At 38.2% G+C, this 23,801-nt stretch overlaps 1 protein-coding gene across 4 annotated transcripts in view; it reads left to right on the top strand.

Annotated features, from left to right (window-relative positions):
* The window catches only part of Washc5 (WASH complex subunit 5), a 57,279-nt gene that overhangs the window by 9,041 nt on the left and 24,437 nt on the right, over positions 1-23,801 (top strand). For all 4 annotated transcript variants that reach the window (XM_074069198.1, XM_074069197.1, XM_074069199.1 and 1 more), the window contains 11 exons: positions 1,167-1,473; positions 1,924-2,069; positions 2,693-2,777; positions 3,346-3,446; positions 5,189-5,381; positions 7,892-8,044; positions 10,822-10,935; positions 12,337-12,508; positions 17,228-17,355; positions 20,355-20,484; positions 23,124-23,236. In XM_074069198.1, the coding sequence (XP_073925299.1) occupies positions 1,288-1,473; positions 1,924-2,069; positions 2,693-2,777; positions 3,346-3,446; positions 5,189-5,381; positions 7,892-8,044; positions 10,822-10,935; positions 12,337-12,508; positions 17,228-17,355; positions 20,355-20,484; positions 23,124-23,236 (1,521 nt within the window). In that variant the 5' untranslated portion in view covers positions 1,167-1,287. The remainder of the gene's footprint in view (positions 1-1,166; positions 1,474-1,923; positions 2,070-2,692; positions 2,778-3,345; positions 3,447-5,188; positions 5,382-7,891; positions 8,045-10,821; positions 10,936-12,336; positions 12,509-17,227; positions 17,356-20,354; positions 20,485-23,123; positions 23,237-23,801) is intronic.

Below are 23,801 nucleotides of genomic sequence, written 5' to 3'. Positions count from 1 at the left end.
TTTAAAAGTCCTGAATTTTCCCTGATGTCTAGCCTGCCTCATTATGACCAGGCTTTATCTTGGTAACACTCTCAAGCATTTCATCTCTTTCTCTGACAACCCCTTCCCAACCAGGGCTTCTCTCCCCAGTAGTACCATAGGCAGCTAATAGGCAAGGACCATCCTCATACTCTTAGTTATACGTTTGCCATGCAAAGATAAATACTGTCAACTTCCTGTTTATTTGGTGCAGTTTTCCTCCAGCCAGTCATTCTCCACTCTGACGATTCTAGCTCCTTATCAGAATCACCATGGGAATTTCTTAAAAATCAGATGCTTAGGGCTACTTCTAACCTTCTTATCAGAAACCCAAAAGTTCTAGGTGATTCTTTGCTGCCAGACTTGAGAGCAACTATGCTAGGTGAGTTCCCTAAACATCTTCAACTCTAGCCTGGCAAAGAGGCACTCAGCCCAGGATAGTTGGGTACAGAAGATTGAGTCTGGCTTTCAAGAACTTTCAGAAGAATGACCTGTTAACAATAATTGCAATAGTTAGTATGTAAGTGATATAACCATCCTCAGACATTGCATTGGAATCCAAGAAAAATGAGTAATTGATTCTTCTAATAGTGCCAGACACTTATTTGCTAGACTCTGTGAGACTTTTGGACCAATTTGATTTAGTATTTGTAAATCATTTTCACACAGTTTTGGAGAACCTGGTATCTGTAATTTAAAAAAGAATCTTAGACATGTTTATGCCTTAACCTTATAAGTCCATTGGATAGATGCCTCAAAATGATATTCAGGCGTGTGTCTCTGAGCTCTGATTATACTGTCTGCTGTTACTTGCTAAACTATTGAATAGCAGGGGATAGCTTGTGAAATTAGAGCACACTGGAAAACACACATGCACAGTGTCCCCTTCTCTTTAACTCAGAAAGAACTCTGATACAGCCTATCTTTTCTTATAAACTTAGAGAGACGGCAAGAGTTTTAATCTAGTAAATGTTCTTCACATGAAAAACATGAAGAATGGAGAATAAGGGCATCTCCCCCATATCAGAACTCATTATTTGTTGTAATTTTTAGTGAGTTTGGGGGAAAGCATATATGTATTTCAAAAGTGTATACACATGCTTCGTTAAAAACTAGAGAGTTACATACTTTTTTTTTTTTGCATATAGGTTCTTTAATGGAGCAACCATTCAATCTGCAGACCTGGTTTCATGTAATGATCTATAGGCCCCAGCTCTGAAGCCAGTTCATCATTGCCACTGTCCAGGTGGACTAGTTGGCCACATCACGATGTTAGACTTCCTAGCTGAGAATAACCTCTGCGGCCAAGCCATTCTGAGGATCGTCTCCTGTGGCAATGCCATCATAGCTGAACTGCTGAGACTGTCTGAGTTTATTCCTGCTGTGTTCAGGTTAAAGGACCGAGCCGATCAACAGAAGTATGGAGACATCATATTTGATTTCAGCTATTTTAAGGTACTTGCCCTCTATGGCAGTTGTATTTCTATTCTTCCTCTGCGAACTAAGATACTCCAAAAGGTCAAGTAATTATGGGAAAAGAGCTAAAGAGGAGAACTTTTGAACCAAATTTTATATCAGCTCCCAACTTGAAGATAAGACAAAGGTATTGTGTGGAAAGCCCTAACACAATATAATCAAGTTTTAAGAGGATAGCTGTGGCATAATATATTTCACCTTGATGTATCCCACATTCAAAAACATGTTAATCTTGACTGCAATTCAAATTCATTTCTGTCAAAGGGATTTTATATCTGGGCTTCTGTTATCTTCATTACTTTCTGTTGCTCTGCTTTAAATTTTTGAAATATAAGGACATAGAAACAAAATTTTAAATGACTATTTAGAAATTGTTTCCAACAAGTATGCCTTTATTGACATTTCACATAAATGTGTTTTTCTTCTTAGGGTCCAGAGTTGTGGGAAAGCAAACTGGAAGCTAAGCCAGAGCTACAGGATTTAGATGAAGAATTTCGGGAAAACAACATAGAAATTGTGACCAGATTTTATTTAGCATTTCAAAGTGTGCATAAATATATTGTAGACTTAAACAGGTATTGATTAATTTAGTAACAGCCTATTCTGGTATAAACTGTGGAGCAGGAGAAGGGACCTAATAGAACAAGTACATTACAAAATTTACTCATCCATGCCATACATAATTGTCATTTCCTTCCTGGGGCACTGGTGGTCATAAATATTTTGGTCTTCTTAAGTGTTATCATAATTTCCTGTTCTTGTGAAGTATCTTAATAAACTTGGTTCATACTAAGCCATATAGCTTCAACCCTGTACTTTGTTGTATATGAGAAATGAAAAAATGGAACTTACCTTTGTAAATTAACTTTCCTTCATAAATTAACAGTTCTTAAGAGTTTATTACTCATTAGCCTTTAAACTGCTATTCCATGTTCTTGTGCTATTACTCCTAAGACTTAAAATAAGTCAGGACTAGGAAATGTTGCTTTGACTTGGAACATCTGTAAATACCAACCTGTGTCCCCAAATCACCATGAATTATAGCTCATAGGATGCCGAGATTCCTAAGAACATAAAGAACCACAAACTAGTGAAAGCCAGAATGCCTGGCATCCTTCCTTACCTTTAAAAAATCCTCTTCAAAGATGTTAAAGATTCTATAATATATGACTAACTCATCCTAGGGTTTCATTTCTAGGTATCTAGATGATCTCAATGAAGGTGTTTATATTCAGCAAACCTTAGAAACTGTGCTTCTCAATGAAGATGGAAAACAACTTTTAGTAAGTAATAGTAACCATGTAGAGCAGAAATTTAAGAATTCTACTCTTTTCCCTGTAACTCACAAATACTTACAAAGCATCATTCTTTAAGGAGAAGCAAAGAAGTTGATAATAATCTTCTAACTGGCAGGTTCCTATCTGAGTTGAGAACATAGACACTGAATGAAATTACAAATGAATAAAAGAATTATGTGAAGGTTATGAGCTTTCTCAGTAGAAGAATTCTGTCTTTACATCTTGCATCCCAGACATCTGTAGCTAGTACAGAATGACCATTTAAGAAATGTTTACAAAATATGCTAATAACTTTATGATGAAGAAATATTCTTAATATATTGGGATTACATTTTGGAATACCAAAAGTAGGCCAACTGAAAGATACTGTCAATTAAAATTTATTTTGAGTAAATTTTCAAAGCCCATTCTTTCCAGAAGTAGAGAACCTTTTGCTGAAAACCTTTATTTTCATTGAAATAGCTTTTAGGAAGACTGAGAACGTAGTGATCTTTTCCGCCATTGCAAACTTCAATCTACTACTGAGTTTGGCCATTGTCTTTCCTCTTCATAGTGTGAAGCACTGTACTTATATGGAGTTATGCTGCTGGTCATCGACCAGAAGATTGAAGGAGAAGTCAGAGAGCGAATGTTGGTTTCTTACTATCGATACAGGTATCCCTGGGCCAGGCCTGCACACCCCAAAGCACTTCTGTTGATGAAATGTAGTGTGTGCCACTATACTACCATAACGCAATTTAAAAAAGGAAAAAAAGGAATCTGAATTCTGAATTTTCTTTACCTTGGGGGTAACTTTCAAAGAATTTTGGAAGTTTAACTAATACTGTTTTTGTTTTTAATTTTCATATATGACTCTTTGGCAGACATAAAGAAATGAATGAGCTTTCTGTTGTCATTTTCTGCCTGGTGACTTTGCAAAGTTCTCACTCAGGATCAGGTTGAAAGTGAATTCTCACGCATATAGACATAGACACAAAACCAAAACAAACAAGACTTATCCAGGATCTTTTCTTGCATGTGTCTGTACAGAGCCACAAGTATTCAAAAAGTGGGGTCTTAAAAACCAGGAGCCACCTTGACAACTTCTTAATTTTAGCACCTAACATCATATAGGTTTTCAGCATGTTTAGTAAATGAGTCAAAAACTGGATATAAAGTCAATATCAGAAATAGATTCAGCGAAGAAGCTGCCAATAAGCAGAAGTCATTTGGGAACTTAGACTGAAGATGTGAGGAGTAACATTTTCAAACTTCAAATTAAAACAAAATAAAAGGAGAGGTAGAACCTCAATAGAAAGGACTTGCTCAAAGGCATTTCATTCTTAGCAGCACCCGGGAGTCTGTCTCCTCAGCTATGACTTGATGTCACACTGCTGGACTATCCTGCTTCCTTTCAGCTTTATTGTGTGTGAGTGGAGTTTCAGTGATTCACATCAATTTGACCATGTGCTTATTTTACCATCCATGTTTTTAAAAATGAACCTTGAATATCCTTGCCTGTATTCTGAAAGTACATGGAAAAACAAAAACAATAAATAATGTGAGAAAGAATAAGAAAGCATTTGCTTCTCAAGCCCAGCTTTGAAAGACAGGCTTTGTCCCTTTGGGTAAAGCAGCTGATTCATTAGGATGTAAACACCCATTATTGAAATGACACTGCAAATGTTCATCAAAGAGGAGTCATGTCAAGTTGAAAATGGTTTGTCTGGTTCATTTCCTTCAGAGCTTACTATTCCACCCTGAATATCACAGATATTTTAAATAGATTTCTATAGAGGAGCAGTTTGCCAAGAAAAACTAGTTAGTACACATACCATTTTAAATGAACATAATTTTAAAAGTTTTTTTTAATTTGTGAAATGTTGGTTCAATTTCACATTCTTTATCCATAATTCTAAAATCAAAGAGCTCTGAAAAAATATACTCATGTAAGTGTTTAAGTAGGCACACACACATACATACACATTCACTTGGCAACCATACCAGAACCTAAAATCATTTGGAGTCAGAATCTACCCAGAACAGACATGAAGCTTTCTATAATCTTATCTCATTTTTGTGAGACAAATTTTACTCCAAAATTATTAAAGTGTATTGATCTTGCAGTGCCAATTCAAACCCTGCTGCAGTATTATATTGTGTGTAATCTAAAACATCATGTTACTTTCTTATATTTCAAAAGTGCTGAATTGTGAAACAAACCCAGCCCCAAAGTCTTAGGAAAATGGATTGTGGACCTTTACGTAGAACATATCTAACTTTTAAATAGGCTTTTTAAATGTGTAATTTTGAACCCGTGGTCATATCTAAATGGGTTCTTCACTTTGCTGGACTTCTGAGTTTCTAATTTGTGTGGTTTGTTTGTCCCTTTATTTCCTACTGTGAATTTGACTCAGTGCGGCTCGATCTTCTGCTGATTCGAATATGGATGATATTTGTAAACTGCTACGAAGTACTGGTTACTCCAGCCAACCAGGAGCCAAGAGACCACCCAGCTATCCTGAGAGCTTTTTCCAGAGAGTGCCTATCAACGAAGCCTTTATCAGCATGGTCATTGGTCGATTGAGATCTGATGATATTTACAACCAGGTGGAATTGAACTCATCAGCACCTTAATAGTTCAGAGATTGAATTCACTTTCCTCTTCAATTACTCCTTCCTTCCTTCTTTCCCTAAAGACTAAGAATAGCAGCAAGAAACTTTTTAAAATCTTTTGAACTATGCTATAAGATAGAAGAAAGAGGGATATTAATTTTGGCAAGATCAGAGATTTTAGGAAGAAAATGAGATTTGAGCAGTTGGAAAGATGCTTTATTTTACTCATCCATTGAAGAAACAGTTATAAAGTGTGTGTTATGTTCCCATTTATAGGCCTGGTACAGGGGATCTATCACCAAAGAAGGCAAGCCATGATGAGCTTGTAGCTTAGAAAGGAAGACACCTACCTGGAAGGAATTACTGTAAATCCTGCTGAATGTTGTCTTAGGGGAAGCCTAGGGTGCTGCTGGAGCAAGGAGCAGTAGAAGCAAGATTGCAGCAGGTGATAAAGGGGAGTGTAAGAGCAGTCCAGGAAAAGATGGCAGCCTGCAGAAGGCTGGAGAGTCCCTGCAGCATTTCAAAGTTGTCTCACTTTCCTCACCAGTGTGTGTATCATTCACCTACTGAAAAGAATGCCAGAGAAATTTACCATTTGATTTCATTACCTGAGAAAAATTTAATTTTATGTACTTTTGTTACATAATTTTATTGCGTTTATATATTTTTGTTCTTTTTAAACATTTTTGTTACTACAAGAGAGTAAAGAATGGGACCTGTGGTAGCTGTGGACATCATTTGTCAGAGATCATACATCCTCTGTACAGATCTTTAGGGAGCTTTCTCTGGTTTTGTGTGAATAGGTTAAGTTTAAATATAGTTCTTGCTCTTTGGGTATTTTTTTAAAGACACTCAAAATCAGAAGCCACTTGAAGATGCCGGGCCTTCATAGTAACTTCTTGCTGTTCATTGAGAATTCAATGTAAGCCAGCAGTGTGGGAGATTTTTTCATACACCATTTTCTCCAAGCAAAGTGGATGGCATTATCCCTGTGTTGCTATTGAGGAACAATAAAACTTAATAATTTTCCTGATTTTTTTTTTTTTTGGCAGTACTGGGAATTGAACACAGTACCATCTGTTTCCTAAGCAAACACTTTACCACTTGAGCGAGGCCTCAGTCCTTTTGATTTTTAGTTTGTTTTTCAGATAGGGTCTTGCACTTTTGCCCTAGGCCAGCCTCAGATATTAATCCTCCTACCCCTTCCTCCTGAGTAGTTGGGATTATAGTGTGTACCACCACACCCAGCCCTTAAAATAATTTTTATGGTGTTACACAACTAGGTAGCAGACCATAACTTGAGTACAGGTCTGTATGAGTTCAGATCCCATGCTCTTTCCTCACTGCCTCTCATTATACCGTCCAGTCTCTTACTCTGTCCATTTGTCTGTGTCTCAAAGCAGTATGTTTCAGTTTTCTTCCTTGCCTATGACCTTCATCAACAGGGGTTAAGCTGTGATTATTCTAGTTCACCTCACTCTCTGCCCTTCTTCCCATCCCTGATCATGGCAATGGATAAGAGTCTCTGTCTACAAGCAATTGGGAACTGGGCCTGAAAAAAAGTTTCTACATATGGGTTTACTCACATGTATAAAATTTGGAATTTGAGAACAACCTCATCCAGACAGGTATATGAAGAGCAGTCTGGAAAGAGAGAAAAGTTAGGCAGATACATCAAGGGGAGAAGGAGCAAGGAATTCCAGTTCACAACCTCAGGACCTTCCCGTGGCTTGGCCACATTCCTGCCTGGAGTACCCATGCACCTTGCTGTCTCTGTCTTTGTGATAATTTCTCCTTTATCTACTTGTGATCGGTGCTCTATGCAGTCAGATTCCTAACATATGAAGACACAGATCCCTGGGGACACCAGCATGTAAAAGACAGGCAGAAAAGGACTCAGTGAAGCAGGCTGAGAGCAGAGGGTGGTAACTGGGAAACCAAAGGAGAGAGTCTCATTTCTGCAATAATTTAGCCAGTGAATTGGGTTAGGAGATTCCATTGGGATTGTGGAGGAGGTCAAAATTCAGTGAGTTGCAAAACAAACAGGAAGTGATAAGATTGCAACAATGAGCAGAGTCTATCATTTTGCAGGTTTGTCTGTAATAGGAAAGACAAAAATGGGCAACTGCTTACTGGGAGATGCATTGTTAGGAGTTTTTTTTTTCTGAAACAGGGTCTCACTTTGTAGTATAGGCTGGCCTCAAACTCAACAATCTTCCTGCCTCAGACTCCCAAGTACTGGGATTACAGGCATGCACCACACCTGGCTCCCTGTTTTGTTTTTGTTTTTATTTTTAAGAAAGACATATAATTGCAGCAGAGTCAAGGGCTGAAAGGAGAGATTAGATTGTGGTGGAGTTAGGGACAGAAGGAAGACCCTGGTTACCAATGAGAATTGCTTCCATGGTCCAGGATCCTAAAAGGTGATGGGCTTTTGGGAAGTTGTGATGTCCTAGAACAGAGAAGCATGTATACATTCAAATGTTGCCAATGTTGCATTGCAGGTCTCTGCTTATCCTTTGCCAGAGCATCGCAGCACTGCCCTAGCAAATCAAGCTGCCATGTTGTATGTGATTCTCTACTTTGAACCTTCCATTCTTCACACCCATCAAGCAAAAATGAGAGAGATTGTGGATAAATACTTTCCAGATAATTGGGCAAGTATTGCTGCTTCATTTTCTTTGTAGTAAATTTGTTACAGAACTAATTCTCCATTCTTTTGGCCATTAATGTTGTAAAGATAAACAAAAAATCACTTAGGCAAAAATTACTTTGCATATTGAGAATTTTATAAATCATAACATGAAGGACTAAATCACTCAGTAAAACTTCCTAACAAATGCAGTAGTATGTTGGATACTCTGGAAGTAAAACCATGTATTGAAATGTATCTCACTTTAGCTACTAAGAATGCAACTGAGTTACAGGGCATTTTCAGTTCTTTTCTATTGTATGAATCTAAACTAATAGAATTCATCTATTTTGTCATTCTTTGAATAACATTTCACTTTCATAATAAATTTTACCTGTATTATGACTGTGATGGGTCCATTAAGGTTCACATTACTACAGGGTATGCTTACAACTTTTAAACACTGTTTCACTTGAAAATATTCATTGTTAAAGAAATAAAACTGACAACATACTTAAAGTATAAGAAATGTGTCTTCTGCACAAAGAGGGATTATCAAAATGTAAATGAATTGGATAGTATTCTCAGGTAGCAGATTTTGTTCCACTTCCTATTACAGACTCACAGCTATTAAATCACATTACCTATCTGTTATGAGAGACCTGTAATTTCCTAACTGTATAAGAACAACCTACTATTAAGAGATGATGGTTCCTGTTCACCTGTAAATCATACTCGTGAGCTTGGAGTTGAGCAACCAAGAAAAAAATTCTCATAGTCTTGCTTCATGTTCCTAAGCTTAATATAGAAGTTTTGATGATAACTATGTAATTACAAGCATATTTGGTATTAAGGAAGGTCAGAATCCAGTTATAATCCTGTATGATACATACCTTAAAAAAACCCCATGCCTCACATACACTAGCATAAGGGGATTTGAAAAAAAAAATTCCAGGCCAAGTGCCAAGCAATTAAAAAAAAAAAAACTAATGAGAAAATATCACACAATAGACAGTGTTAAAAAAATAGAGATAAAGAGGGATCATTTATAGTATTAAAAGGAATAATCCACTGAGATGAATTTATTTGCACTCAATAACATATATAAGGCAAAAACTCACAGACTCACAAGGAAAAATTGACAAAACCGTAGCCATAAAGGAAAATTTTAATACGCCCTTCCCTGTATGTAATAACCCTCTTCTAAAAATACATAGTAAATGTTCCATGTGTATTTTTAAAAGATATATATGAAAGTTGAATATATATTTATTAGATCATGAAGGAAGTCAACAAAGTAAAAAACAATTTTGGTAGCCTATAGATTATATTCTTTTATGATAGTGTAATGAAATTATAAGCTGGCATTTAAAAGATGTTTTTAAATCATGAAAATACATATCCAAAGAGCTTTTGTGTTGCAAAGGAAGTCACGCTGCAAATTGTAAGAAATTGGAAGTTGTACAACATCAAAGTCTATACCACAGAGCTTGTGGAGCATGCATAAACTTTTTAAAGAAATACGTACCTTAAGTTTACTTAAAAACAAGAAAGATTAAAAATGAATGAGTCAGGCATTAAACTCAAAAGGTTAGAAAAAGTGGAGTGGAAGGAAGATATAATGTATGAACAGAAACTTACTGAATTACAGAAAAAAAGAGATGAAAAAAATCAATACAACCAAAAGCTGTTTTTTGAAGTTATGAAGTAGGTATTTAGTAAAATTTGACAAGAGTGCAAACGTGCAAAATTACATATGTTAACTTTAGAATGAAATACAAGAAAGGTATATTTAAAGTTATAAGAAAACTTATGAACCATTTTGACACTTTTGAAAACTCAGAAGAAATGGATAATTTTGTTTAAGTTATAAATGACTTAAGAAGAAAAAAGAAATATAAAATAAATGAAAAGATAGTCCTGAGGACCACAGGATTTCACAAGCAAGTTTTTGCAAAGCATAAGTGGCAAGTAATCCTTGTCTCATACAAAGTGCAAGGTGGGGAGGGAGCTACAGTCATCATGCTTTGTTGTCTTTTGAGTCCAGGGATTCTCAAAGGATACTAGAGGCCCATCGTGTTTCCCAGGATACTTTCAGGGGTCAGTAGAGTCAAACTTTTTATAATAATATCAAGGCCCTGTGCCTTTTCACTCATTCTTTCCCAAGCATACATTGCATTTCCAGAGGCTAAAAGACAAATGACATTTGCACAGACTGAATGCAAAAGATTCAGAAATCCAGCTGTCTTCAATTAAGCCAGACATTTGAAAACATGTAAAATATTGCCACTCTTCTCACAAATTCGTTTGGAAAACTTTGGGGTTCGTTTTATTATTTAAAAAACATTTATGTTAGCCTATAATGAGATTTTTAAAAATTATTTTAAATAGTTTAATGAATATATTTTGTAATGTCTCAGTTTTCTTTTAAGAAGCTCTTAGGAGTCCTTGGTGATTTTGTAGAACATGAAGGATTAAAATGTTTAGGAAAACCTCTGCTCTATTTGTAGTCATTGGTTTTCTGTTCCCTCTTATTTTTCTTCATCCAGAAGTCTTAATACAGCAGTTTAAAAGAAAAACTTTATTTCAACTAGTTTTTCCTTGAATAGAAAACGTGTCATTCTTGTTCCAAAGTGCTCATAGGGAATAATTCTTACTTCTATCTTTGGAAAACCTTCCTTTTTCATTGCATGAAGTTTAAACTGGAGAGGGCAATATCTTCTTCACTTTGAATTTTCCCTACTCCGTGCTGTGAAGTGAGCAGATGCTGAACAAATACTGAATGAACGTCTCCTCTTTCAGGTAATTAGTATTTACATGGGGATCACGGTTAATCTAGCAGATGCTTGGGAACCTTACAAAGCTGCAAAAACTGCTTTAAACAATACCCTGGACCTTTCAAATGTCAGAGAACAGGTAGGTTTTGACAAACCTGTTATGAAGTAGGAAATGAACTAAGTAAACTTCCCAAGGAATCTGGAAAATGTCCACATAGACATTTTAGTGCATGACTGGAGAAGATAAAATATACATTAGAATGTGAGAGATAATTGCAGGTTTTCACTTAGATGATCTAGTAAATTGAAGACATGGGTCCTGGGGCAGATTGACTACCCCAAGATGAGTCAGTGTGAAATATGGCCTGACTGTTTACTCTTTCTTAAAGACCATGTCCTATGGACAGAGCTGACTTCATCAGTCGCTGGAATCAGTTTTTAACAGTGGAGTGAATGCTGAAGATGTTCACTGAATGTAGATAATATTTTGCCACTATAAAGTAATTTCTGATGAGCTATTTAGCTTGTTTAAACAATAGGACTCAGGATATCCATGTCTAAGTTAAGTGTCTGTATTCTGTCTCTTTGATAGGAATACTAGGAGGAAGGAAATATCTAAGCAAACAGAGGAATAAAAATAAAATCTCCTATTGAAGCATATACTTAATATTTCTAAATAATTATTTTCCTCAACCTGACTCTCTGGGTTATTCAAAGTCCAGTGTCAGTAAAACAATATTGACTCCAAAAACTTTGTCATGTTTTATTCAGATAAATTGAAATTTTTAAATAATGCACAAAATAATTTCAATGTTGACATATCTCCTAGCAATATATTAGAGAAGGTGGCACTTCTATACTTACAGACATCAGAGCATCCATTTTTCATTACTCCAGGTCCTTTCCAAATTGCATTTTCTCATTTATGACATTTTAAGAAGTTTCTTGACAGTTTCAAACTAACTTGATTAGGTTAATGATGCTCAGCATTTGACTTTTGCTTTAGTAAAGCAGAATGGCCAATTTCCAAGAGGCTGGTTTGAAAATTCAATTTTGATATACCAAAGTATATTTTTTATTAAATTTCATGTGCCTAAAGAAGTCTCATTCTCTTTTCTGCAGACAATTATTATTGTCAACAATAATAGCAAGAACAGGTAATTTAGCTTCTGTCTTTATGCTTCTTTTCCAGCAAGTTAAGAATAGAAGGGCTCTGGGGAACCGCCTGGTCCAATTCTCCCTCTGACATTTGGAGAAACTAGTAGGGTACTAGTCACTGTTTAAGCACATCCCAAACTACAAGACCATCTCAATTCTAAGTACAATGCTCTTTTCAAAAATGCCCAGTAAACCAGCTGCCCTGAAGCCTTGTAACTGTAGTCCAGATTCTTCTCATTTAGAAATGTGATTATTAGAAAAGAAAGGAAGGAAGGGAAGAAAGAAAAGCTATTACTTGTCAAGGAATTCAATTAAATGTTATTCATTTTCAAGATAAATAATTTTTAAATGTAATTCCAGTTTGTTTTCTTAATTCTTGAAGGCAAGCAGATATGCCACTGTCAGTGAAAGAGTACATGCTCAAGTGCAGCAGTTTCTGAAAGAAGGTTACTTGAGGGAAGAGATGGTTCTGGACAATATCCCAAGGCTGCTGAACTGCCTAAGAGACTGTAATGTCGCCATCCGGTGGCTGATGCTTCACACAGCCGACTCAGGTAATGCATACCAGCTGTGGCCATTTATGCTGCTATACGTAAGGTTTTCAAAATTAAGACCTACTTCACCATGCAAAGTGATTTAGCAGGGAGAGAATCAAGTTAATTTTTAAGCTAGTTATTTTTGTGTCTACAGCCCACCTAAACAGCTGTCTCCTGTCAGGTACTAGTAGGTAGGTGCTGGGGATAGGAGGACATCTATTCCCATGTTCAAGGAGCCTATCACTGATCAGGCTGGTGAGATCAGATGTCTGCATATGAAAAAGGATAACTACTGATCTGTAATAGGCAGAATAATGTCCCCAACATACCTAAAGATGTCCCTGTCCTAATTCCTGGAACCTGTTGATATGTCATGGCAAAGGAAAATAGACATTGCTAGTCAGTTGACCTTCAAGTAAGGAGATTATGCTGGGGTTATCTAGTGGTCCTTAGATTGGGAAGAGGAAGGCAAAAGAGTCAGAATCAGAGAGATGGCACCAGGAGAAAGACTCAACTGACCACTGCTGGCTTTACAGATAGAAAAGGCCCAAGCCAAGGAGTGCACATGCCTTTAGGGGCTGAAAAGGATTGCCCCTAATGTTTCCAGAAAGAGCCCAGCTCTGCTGACATCTTGATTTTAGTCTAGTAGGCCCTGTTTCACATTTCTCAACCCTGAAATTTAAGGGAATAAGTTGTTTTTTTGGTTTTTGGTTTTTTTTTTGTGTGTGTGGCACTGGGACTTGAACTCAAGACCTACACTTTGAGCCACTCCACCAATCAAAAATGGATATTTTTGAGATAGTGTCTCATGAACTATTTGCAGGCTAGGTTTAAACTGCAATCTTCTTGATCTCTACCTCCTGAGTAGCTGGGATTATAGGCTTGAGCCACCAGCGCCTGGCAAAATTATTGTTTTTTAAGCTACTATGTTTATGGTCATTTGTTAGAGCAACCACGAAAAAACTAACCAAGGTCCCAGGCAGTAACCAGGTGTGAAACAGACAGTGGAGGTGACTTCAGTCCAGAGCAGAGAGAGAAATGCTGCTTGGGGTAGAGGATCATAGGAGGTCAGAGAGGCTCCAGAAGCTGGCTTGCCCCTTGACAAGAATTTGAAGTAAGAAGTGAAAGAAATTCTGGACTGCAGAAGAGATGGAATAAACAGTATAATTTTGGAAGCATAGAAAAACATATGGACCCACTGAGTGGAAGACCTGGCTCGACCAGAGCTTATTTAAGGTCGGTGGGATCTCAACCTTTTCTGGGTCGCAGGCTTCTTTGAGACCTCTGTACAGAATTTGGCCATCAAGTTCAGGAGCTTCACAGATTGTGTGCAATGCCTCCACTGGGTCCATGAGCTAGAACTATTAAGACCTCTGAGTTGGCGCCACTACTTACACCTTCTGCTCTGTCAGCATTAAATAGCTAACAAGCTTACTCATCCAAGGCTTCATACCACAGCCCCAAAAAGCTGTGTCATTCGCCATCCCTGTTAAGCTCTCTACTTCTTGTTTTTCATTAACAAACTTTTCTTGAGGACCTGCCCTGAAATAGGTACTGCTTTCAACATTCCCTTGTTCTTTCAGATGAGACTGTGTCACTAAACAAAAAACCTGTCCACAACAGATTGGACAGGTAGACCCCTGTGGTATCATGGTAGTCCCCTCCTCCTCCCACTTCCAGTCAAGACATCTTCACAGTCCCTGTAACTCATCTGTTTCCACCTCCTGGGGGTGGTCCATAGTGAAATCAGCAGTTAGACTTCCTCATCCTTCCAGCCTTTGAAATGTGTGAGATTTCTCCTCAACCACCTCTCCAGCTCCTCAAAACTTTCTCATGAATGTTGCTTTCCAGGTTTTTCCAGCAGTTTGCTTGTTGGCCTAGATCCATGTACAGTTTACCCACAGTGTGAATCCTATGGCTGAAGTTTTTAATCACCTCGTTAACCTGCTTTTAATTAACTGAGTTTATCTTTACATAAACTCCAGTTCTAATTTCAGGATTTTACTACATCAGCTCAGCTTATAATCTTCTCTCCCCAAAACCCTTCCATTTACAAGCATATAAACAACGCAAGCCCTCACTTTAGCCTATCAGAAAACCAGCTGTGGTTTTCTAGTGACTCAGCCTCAGACTCAGCCTCTGTGTGACTGGACCTGACAGTCAGCCCTATGTTGTGGGAGCCAGCAGTCTTCTGGATTTCCACCCATGCCAAGGGCAATCTCAGAGTGCCAGAGATCTGGACTTCTATCTTCAGCCACATCTGTTTTCCATTTTTGTGCCTGTCAGTTGTCTGAAGTGATTGCACAAAGATAGGAGTTACCAGAAGCAAATAATGTGCCTATCTGGGTATGAGTCAGACATGGGAAAAGGGACTGATTATTTAGCCATGGTGGTGTGCAGATTGTCACTTTGCCTCCTGTAGACTCTCTGGAGGCCTTTCCCCCAGGCTCACCAAGGAAATGCCCTGGGCGGCATTGAGTGAGCAGCACTGGCTGGCTACTGAAGCCTGACCCTGAGGTTCCCACGGTCCTGGGATCCATCTCTACACTTTTCTTGGCCTGAATTGTTTAGGATTAAACCAGAGAGAGATAATCAGGCTCTGCAAAAATCAGAATCATCCCTGGTTTGTACTAAGGAGCTGAATGTTAAGGTACATGGAGGTGCAGAGTATCTGCCTATCACCTGGGTCATAGCTACGAACCAAAAATGAAAGCAAATTGCTATCATATTGCTTGCCTAAGTAGAATTAATATAAAAGCAATTTGAACTCCTGAGGCTTGGGGGTTTGTTTTCTGTTTTGTTTTGTTTTTCAGTAATGCAAATATAAAGCTGAAATTTTTCTCTGTGTAATCAGTGTCAGCATTTCCAATACATTTCTTCCCAGTGGGCTCTGGAGAATGCATGAGAAATCAGAACTCTGCAGTTTCCCATGAAAATTGAATCGTAGATCCAAGTTGTCACAAGTCTTCTGATGGAGTAACTTGAAAATCAATATATAAAATGACCTTCCGCAGACTTCGCTGTAACTGAAGCACCAGAAACCACCCCATGACAAGATCTTACAACAGGGTCTTGCTGTACCTACCAGGCATCCTGGGCTACTGATGAGGAGAGACAAGCAAGCAGGAGTATGCATGTGAAATGCCAGTGCGACTACTGTGAACTGTGTCCCCTGTTCAGCTGGAACTTGGTGACAATGTCTGCTGTTTAAGTCTATATAGCTTTATTTTATAGATATTTTGCCTCCTCCTTTTTAATTTTTTTTATTATTTATTTTATTTTTTTGTGTAACTGGGGGTTGAGCTCAGGACCTCATCTTTGCTAGGCAAGTGCTCTACCCTGTGAGCCACACCCCCATTCCTTTTGCTTTTGTTTTTCAGATGGGGTGATAGGGTCTCAAAGTGACTTTTGCCCAGGTGGGCTTCAAACTACCATCCTCCCAATTTCTGCCTCCCAGTAGCTGGGATTATAGATGTGAGCCATCATACCTACTCCTTCCTTCTTATATAAATAATTGGCCATATAAACCAATCTCAACAAATATAGGCATTTTTTATTCTATACTTTTCTTTTTAGTTTATTGCTTATTTTATTTGAAATGGTTTTGCTTGACAGCTGATAGGCTAAACTGAGAATCAGGACATCCACTGCTTTGTCCCTGGGCCAATCGCTGCCTAATTTTGTGACCTTGGTCTGGTTCCTTAAGCTCTCCATGCCTGGGTTGTATATATTTCAGAAAGGTTCAGGTGTCCACCATGTCCTTATAAGGAACAAGATGACCACAGTGTGGTTCTTCCTGTTTGGAGGTGCCACATCTTTCTGTGAGAAACCCTGCTTCACTATTGTGTTACACAGATCCCAAGATCACTCTGGTTTGCTGACTCACTAAGAGGACTGAGCATATGGTAATAATCATGGCTGTGATTTAATACAGCAGAAGGAATGAAAGAAAAATCAGCCAAGGAAAAAGGCGCATGGGATGAAGTCCAGAGGAGCCCAGGCACAAGCTTCCGAGGATCCTCTCCCAGTGGAGTCACACAGGACCCAGTGAATCCCCCCCAGCTATGAGTTGTGACCACATGTGAGAAATGTCACCAGCCAGGCAAGCTTGTTAGTCTCAGATTCCTGGGGCATTTTATTAGGAGCTAATCATGCATGCAGCATCTGCCTGGCAGGTACCAAGATTCCAGACTTCCAGAAGGAATGCAAATGTTTAAGACATAGCGAGCCATTTCTATCTGTTCTCAAAATGGTGAGCACTCTATCCAAAATCCAAGCTCCTACATGCCAATCAAGAGCCAGCCTTGCAACAGATCTTTCCAAAACTAGCAATCACGAGCTGCCCATCCACAACTGAATAGCATGGGTCAATGCCTAACCAAAAGCAACTCCAAACGGATAAGATGTAGGAGACCATTATGAAGTGGTACCTAGAGGGTCTGCCTAGCCATATTGGGGAGTTGGTATAAGCCAGTCCCAAAATGATTACAAACTTTAATAAACATAGCTTGCTTTTTTCATTCAACAGTGCATCAGGAAATGACATTCTGTGCCACGTGCAATTGTCAGTAGTTCAGTTGTACTCCACAGCATATGTGTACTCTATTTAACCACCTGCTACTGTTAAACATTTTGCTTAATACTTGAAATGAAGAAAAGACCTTAAGAATTCATTTTATTTCATAGATCTTTTCTGTATGCTTAATTAGTGGGTACCTCTTTTCTTCCGCTTTCTAGCCTGTGACCCAAATAACAAACGCCTTCGTCAAATCAAGGACCAGATTCTGACAGACTGTAGATACAATCCCAAGATCCTCTTCCAGTTGCTGTTGGATACTGCGCAGTTCGAATTTATACTCAAAGAGGTAAAAATGTTAAATGAAAAATCGCCAAAATTTTCATTTTTTATGCTGTGCACTGATTCAAGCTATAGATTCTGACTGTGTAGATAGTCCTTGTTTAAAAAAAAAAAGACAAGGTTAAACATTTAACAAACATTTCATGCCTGTTATCATTGAGGATGTGGTGCCCAAGATTGAGGAGGGGATGTCTAATGAGGAAGATAGATTTAATCAGAGAATCACATCCATGAAAATGTGCATGCAATCTGAGATTTGTACTCTGAAGAAAAGGATTATCATTGTCTGAAGGAAAGGATTATCATTCCTGTCCTAGCCTGGAAGACTTACCTGAGAACAGATGCAAGAACTTCTGAAGGGCCCTGGAGAATGATCTGTCACAGTTACAGAATGTAGGGAGCATGCTGGAGAACATTCCAGAGAGAGGAAAGAATATAGACATGCAATGTTATTACAGCATTTCAGTCAACAGGTGACACATGTGGGACAGTGGTCCCATAACATTGTATCATGATGTTCACACAGTGAGGAAGTGGCCAACAACACACTTCTCAGAACAACTCCCTGTCGTTCAGCAACATATCACTGTATGTGTCTAAGTCCTCTTGGATAGGGAAGAGCATGGCCTGAAAGACCAGCAGGCTGCAGGAGGGAGGAGGATAGCAAAAGGTGGTAGCAAATGGGGCTGAGAGGCAGGTAGGAGCCAGCCTATGCTGGGTCCGGCAAGATTTGTCATATTCTAAAAGCTATGAGGACCTACAGGAAAAGACTTAAATAGGGTTGGTGACATTTAAAGTGGTCATTTTAAGGACTTTAAGGAATTGGTGTTTACTGAGAAGATTCCAAGTTAGTTTTACCCCTAAAGAAATCTCATGAGCGTAATAAAAAATGATGGGTACCTGGAAGTGCCCAGCTTCTGTAACAGTAATCTTGGGATTTGAATCAGTGATCCCAGAATCCAGCCCCAGACATCAAACCCAGTCCTCACCTTGCCTAAGGCTGGTCAGTGGTGTAGTAGATGCTTCTTTGTCTTCTACGCATGCGAGGAAGCTGTATCCCCCAATTAAGTAGCTCAGAAAAAGTGGGTGCTATTAACATAACGCTTATACATGCACTATATGTGCTTAGTGCTTCCAGTGATTTTTCTGGGTATAATTTTATAAGATTAGAGAAATGCTATCCCTTTTTCTTCTACTTAATAAATTTAATGTTTTCTTTCTAATTAGAAAATAATAACTGAGGACTTACTCTGTTTCCAGCTAGGAATTAAAAAATGAACAAGACATGTACCTCCTATCCAGGCATTCTCAGTAGAGTGGAAAAAAAGGACGGAGTAAGCCCAGTTGAGAAACCAGGAAAGATCCAAGAACAGGAACCACAAATTGCATTAGTTGGTTAAAGCCAGCCTGGCCTATCAGAGGCTGGTAAGGTTGCCCACAAGGAATAATGCCCTTTGACCACTTAGAATCCTGAACCAGAGCACCAGAGACTCAGTTCTTGGGCTATCTGTCTGACCAAACCTACACTTCTAATCAAGTATCTGTTCTCTATAGAGGTATGGGCAGCTTCCTTCTGTCTGTTCGGGTAGGGAGAAAATAGAAGACAGCATGAGGGGACACCAGCTCATTGTAAAAGGTCTCCAAGAAGAGAACATTCTGAAAAGAAAACAAAAAACTACCAATCCAAATTGAACAGAGAGACAAATTAGATTTGAATTTCTCACATTTCAGCTTGATTCTTTAACCTGTATTCTCCTCTCTCTTACGTCCTACTCCAACCTTTCCTAGAATCATTTTCTGATTCTCCTTGTAAGCATGGATCTTTATTTCTTCTACACTTCAAATGATGGTGCATTTTCTAATTTAGTGTCTTCCATTGTCCCAAATTCTATCTTACAAGATTTGAAACCTGTGAGTTCAGTGAGTGAGTGAGGGGTCTGAAAGCATTTGCTCTGTAAGCAGGGTCTCTGGGTTGTTTTGTGTTGCTGCTTTGCCATTGTCAAATGACATTGACTGATCCCAGGTGCTCAGAAAGACTCCATAAATAATTGTGTGTTCTCCATCATCTTATACATTTTATTGATTAATCACCCTTCCCAGGCCACTAAGATTCCTCCTGCACAGAACCAATCATCCCACCCACCCTTGATTCACTCACCTGCAGATGGCATCACCCTGCCCAACGCCCAGCTTTTCAATTTCGTTGTGATGCTGACAATAAGAGTTTAAGAGAAAAATCAGTGTTCATGAATATTTATCTCATGAGGGCCCTGTGAAATAAATCATCTACTTTTGTCTGATATAGCATATTCTTTCATTAGAAATAACAATATATTTTTAATTTAGTTTCAGGGGAAAAAAAAACAAACAAACCCTGAGTTATAGCAATTTTTCCTCTGCCCATAGCTTCACAGGGTATTTATTTATTTTTTGTGGTACTCAAGTTTGAAGTCAGGGCCTCATGCTTACTAGGCAGGCACTCTACCACTTGAGCCACTGGACCAGCCTTTTTTTATGTTGGAGATTTTTTAGATAAGGTCACGTGAACTATTTTCCCGAGCTGGCTTCATACTGAGATCCTCCCGACCTCTGCCTCCTCAGTAGCTAGGATTTACAGGCATGGGCCACTAGTGCCTAGCAGGTTTAAATTGTATAAAGGAGAAAATAAACAGAATTTTGTATAAATTTCACATTAAGTGTTTGTTGCTGGGTCTGCCCAAGACCTCTGATCTGGATCTTCGGGGGTTGGGCTTGGAAATTTGAAAACTGCATGTGCGCAGTTGGTCTGAGAACCACTGTCTGAGAAGTGTCCTAGCTTTTCCTCTCAATTTGTATAGCTTAGCAATGCTTAAGAGACAGCTTCAGGGTCAGCGTTAATTTGGAGTACGTATTTTCATATTTTTCATAGTAAATTAGGTATCATTCATGGTCTCTTTGTAAACTGCCTGATCTGGCTTTTCTCATAAGTTAAGAAAAACAAAAAACTCTTTTTTGTCCCTTCAACAGATGTTCAAGCAAATGCTTTCAGAAAAGCAAGCCAAGTGGGAGCATTACAAGAAGGAGGGCTCTGAACGGATGACTGAGCTTGCTGATGTCTTTTCAGGAGTGAAACCTCTAACCAGAGTAGAGAAAAATGGTAATTGCTGAAGAGGAAGTATTGGTGTGTTTGAAATGTATGTACAGATTATTTGAAACCTTAGAAGCGGGCCAAGAAAAAAGGCCTTGTACTTTCGTCATTGTGTGCTCTAACCCTCTTACGGCATTGTTAATAAAGATCAGAAGTTTGTCTTGGGCAATGTTCATATTCATTCTGGTCCTCCAGCTCCATATCTTATCTTTGAAATATGAAGTTACACTAAACCAGGGGTTCCTATAACTCTGGTTCATTATGACTCTTTATGGCTTAGAGTCATAATCTGCCCCCACCTCCTGCAGGATGCAAAACTCATAGGTCAGTTTATATGCATTTAGGGGAAGGAGAGAAGAGATGGATAGCTCTTGTGATCTTCTCAGAAAGCTGTCACCTGAGAGTATTGATAACTACTAATGTGAATCATATTGTTCTTCAGTGCACCTGCCATCTACTGGTGTATGGGGGAACTGCAGACTGTTTATGAAAGTTAACATCTTGGTTTACTTTAATGGTTTTGATCCTGCTTCTTTTGTTTTGCTTTTTTTTTTCTATTTTTCCCTTTTTTTCTTTTTTTTGGTGCTGGGGACCGAACTCAGGGCCTTGCACTTGCCAGGCAAGCGATATTCCACTGAGCTAAATCCCCAACCCCTTGATCCTGCTTCTTTCAGGAAATTTTATCTGTAGAAAAATTGTGGCATAGCTTCAACTTTTGGTAGATAAGCACCTTTAAAATTTCTCCCAGAAGACCATTCTGAATTTTAAGGTGATAAACTATTTTTAATGGGTTTTGTTTTGTTTTGTTTTTGTGATACTGGGGTTTGAACTCAGGGCCTCACATTTGCTAGGTAGCACTTTACTTGAGCCATTCTTCCAGCCCTATTTTTAATGTGTAATGTTTATCTTACCTATCAGATTCATTTCTGATGAATTATACTGTAGAGTTGCTTAATAGTGTATCTTTTAAAAATAATAACATACTCTTTTACATCAGTAAGAACTTGTAATTGTTGTATTTTGGCTTTTGTTGATTTATTTGATGCTGTTTGGTACATCTAAAATGTGTTTCCAAAGTGTACTATTATTTCTATTGGGAAAAGATTAGCCAGTTTATATTGATGTAATGTAAGTTGATGACATGTTTTACAGGTCACTATATTGTGACTTAAAAATGAACAAAAACAAGAACCACCTGTAATAATTTGACCAGATTAGCTTCTAGAATTAGGCTCATTGATCTCTTTTGTGGTCTCTCTTAGGTCCTCATAAAGACTAGCATACTAGCATTGTTTCAGAGATTGTCCTTATTTTATGCTGGTTTTTTTTTCTGGCTATACACTTTATTTCATCTTAGGAAACATCTTCATACATCTTTTGATCCATAGACACCTGTGGAATAAATACCTTTAGCCTTACGTTAGATATAAGGAAACCAAAGCTTTGAAAGCGTAACTACTTGGCTAAGGTAACAAAGATCCAGAACCTGGGTCTAGGTCTAGCCAAAAGCCTTAAACTCCAAAACTTGGGTTCTTTCTCCTACTACATAGCTGCCCCTCAGTCCTACAAAAAAAAATCTTTCAAATACATCTAGCATCCCTCATGCCAGTTCTTAAAATAATGTAGGTTTTAACTCATTAAGTCCTCTTAATAAGGTAACCCATCCCATTGATAAAGTAAATAAAATTGTAGGGAATTAACTTGGTGAGTTGCAAGAACACAGCCTCTGAGCCTGACAGACAATTGTGGTTTTTTTGTTGTTGTTTTGTTTTTTTTGTTTGTTTGTTTTTATTTCTTTTATTCATATGTGCATGTAATGTTTGGGTCATTTCTCTCCCCTTCCCTACTTCTGACAGACAATTGTGAAAATCTTGGCTCTTCCATTTAGTGACTGTGTGACCTGCACAGGATTCTGAACTCCTGAGCATCAGCTTCCTTACCTGAGAAATGGCTAACAGTTCCTACCCCTTTACTGTTGTAAAGATGAAAGGAGGCCAGGCATAGAGCTTTGCCTCACATGCTCAGGAAGTCAGACCCTGTAATGCCCTTCCCTTTCACTGCTGTGTAAGCTGCCACCTGGTTTATGAATGCAGATGGCATCCCCTGAGCTGTTAGAATCTCCCACAATTCACCATTCATACCTCATGGTTCTGACATGTTAGTTTCCTCCTTGCCCTCTGAGACATGCCACTGTCATCCTTGCCCAGAAGCCTCTGCTTATGCTTGTCCTTCGTCTAGATGAAATATCCTTCTTCATTTCTCTGCCTGTCCAGATCTTTAACCATCCTAGCTTTTCTAGAAAACTCTTCTGGATAACTTGTTATCATGTCTGTCAGTGCCTTTCTGACTCTTCTCCATAGCCACTACCACCTGAGCACTCACCAGTTATAGCACCCCCATGGGCCTTTAATCCTGTTCCAATAACTGTTCTAGACTAAGCTATTTAGAAAGTTTAATCTATGCTACCCGGGCATATGCTCCAGAAAATTTTATTGGTAGTATTTGGAAAAGTCCTGGGGCAATGTTAGGAACCTAGTAAAAACTCTTGAATGGGAGGTGGATTTATAAAACTTTATTTAATTAAACTCAAAGCCACAGTTACAGGAATTCTGGTTTTCATTTGTCTTTCCTTGTTTCTGTGTTAACAGAGAATCTTCAAGCTTGGTTCAGAGAGATCTCAAAACAAATATTGTCTTTAAATTATGATGATTCTACTGCTGCAGGCAGAAAAACTGTACAACTAATACAAGCTTTGGAGGAGGTAAGGAAAGTCATTTGAAGTTAGAGTTCTGGCTCAGGAACCATACCTTATGACCCATTCAACAGCTTGTTTATAAAAATAAATCTAAAGGAGTATTTCATCAGAAGCAAAGTGAGTTAATATGTTCCCTGTAATATCACATGCAGTGTCAAAAATTAGGTAACAAGTGATAGAAAGGTGGCAAAAATCATGATATTTGTACATGAGGAAACAATCTTAGAAAAAGAATTTTGGTAACAATATAGAAACATTGGGAAAATTGTGGTGAGGTAAAAGCAAAAACAAGATGGTGTAAATATACCACCTTTTATGTTTACAAAAAGTGTGTGTCTAGGGGAAAGTTCTAGAAATAAATACAGAAAAATGAAAATGGTTATGTAATAATCTTAGGCTCATAAGTGGTGTCTTTTCTGAAAAAATAGTTTAGTTTTTTTAATCTACTTAAAAATGTACCCAAAGCAATGACTATGCCTCCTCATTATTAAATTTTAATTGGGTTTAGCTAGGTTTTAAAATGGAAAATAATACAGTGTCAAAACATAGGCATAGACTTCATTATTTAAAA

Source organism: Castor canadensis, chromosome 3, assembly GCF_047511655.1.
Source record: "Castor canadensis chromosome 3, mCasCan1.hap1v2, whole genome shotgun sequence".
NCBI lineage: Eukaryota > Metazoa > Chordata > Mammalia > Rodentia > Castoridae > Castor > Castor canadensis.
The sequence above is the reverse complement of the archived record's forward strand: the minus strand, read 5'-3'. Positions and strand labels throughout refer to the sequence as shown.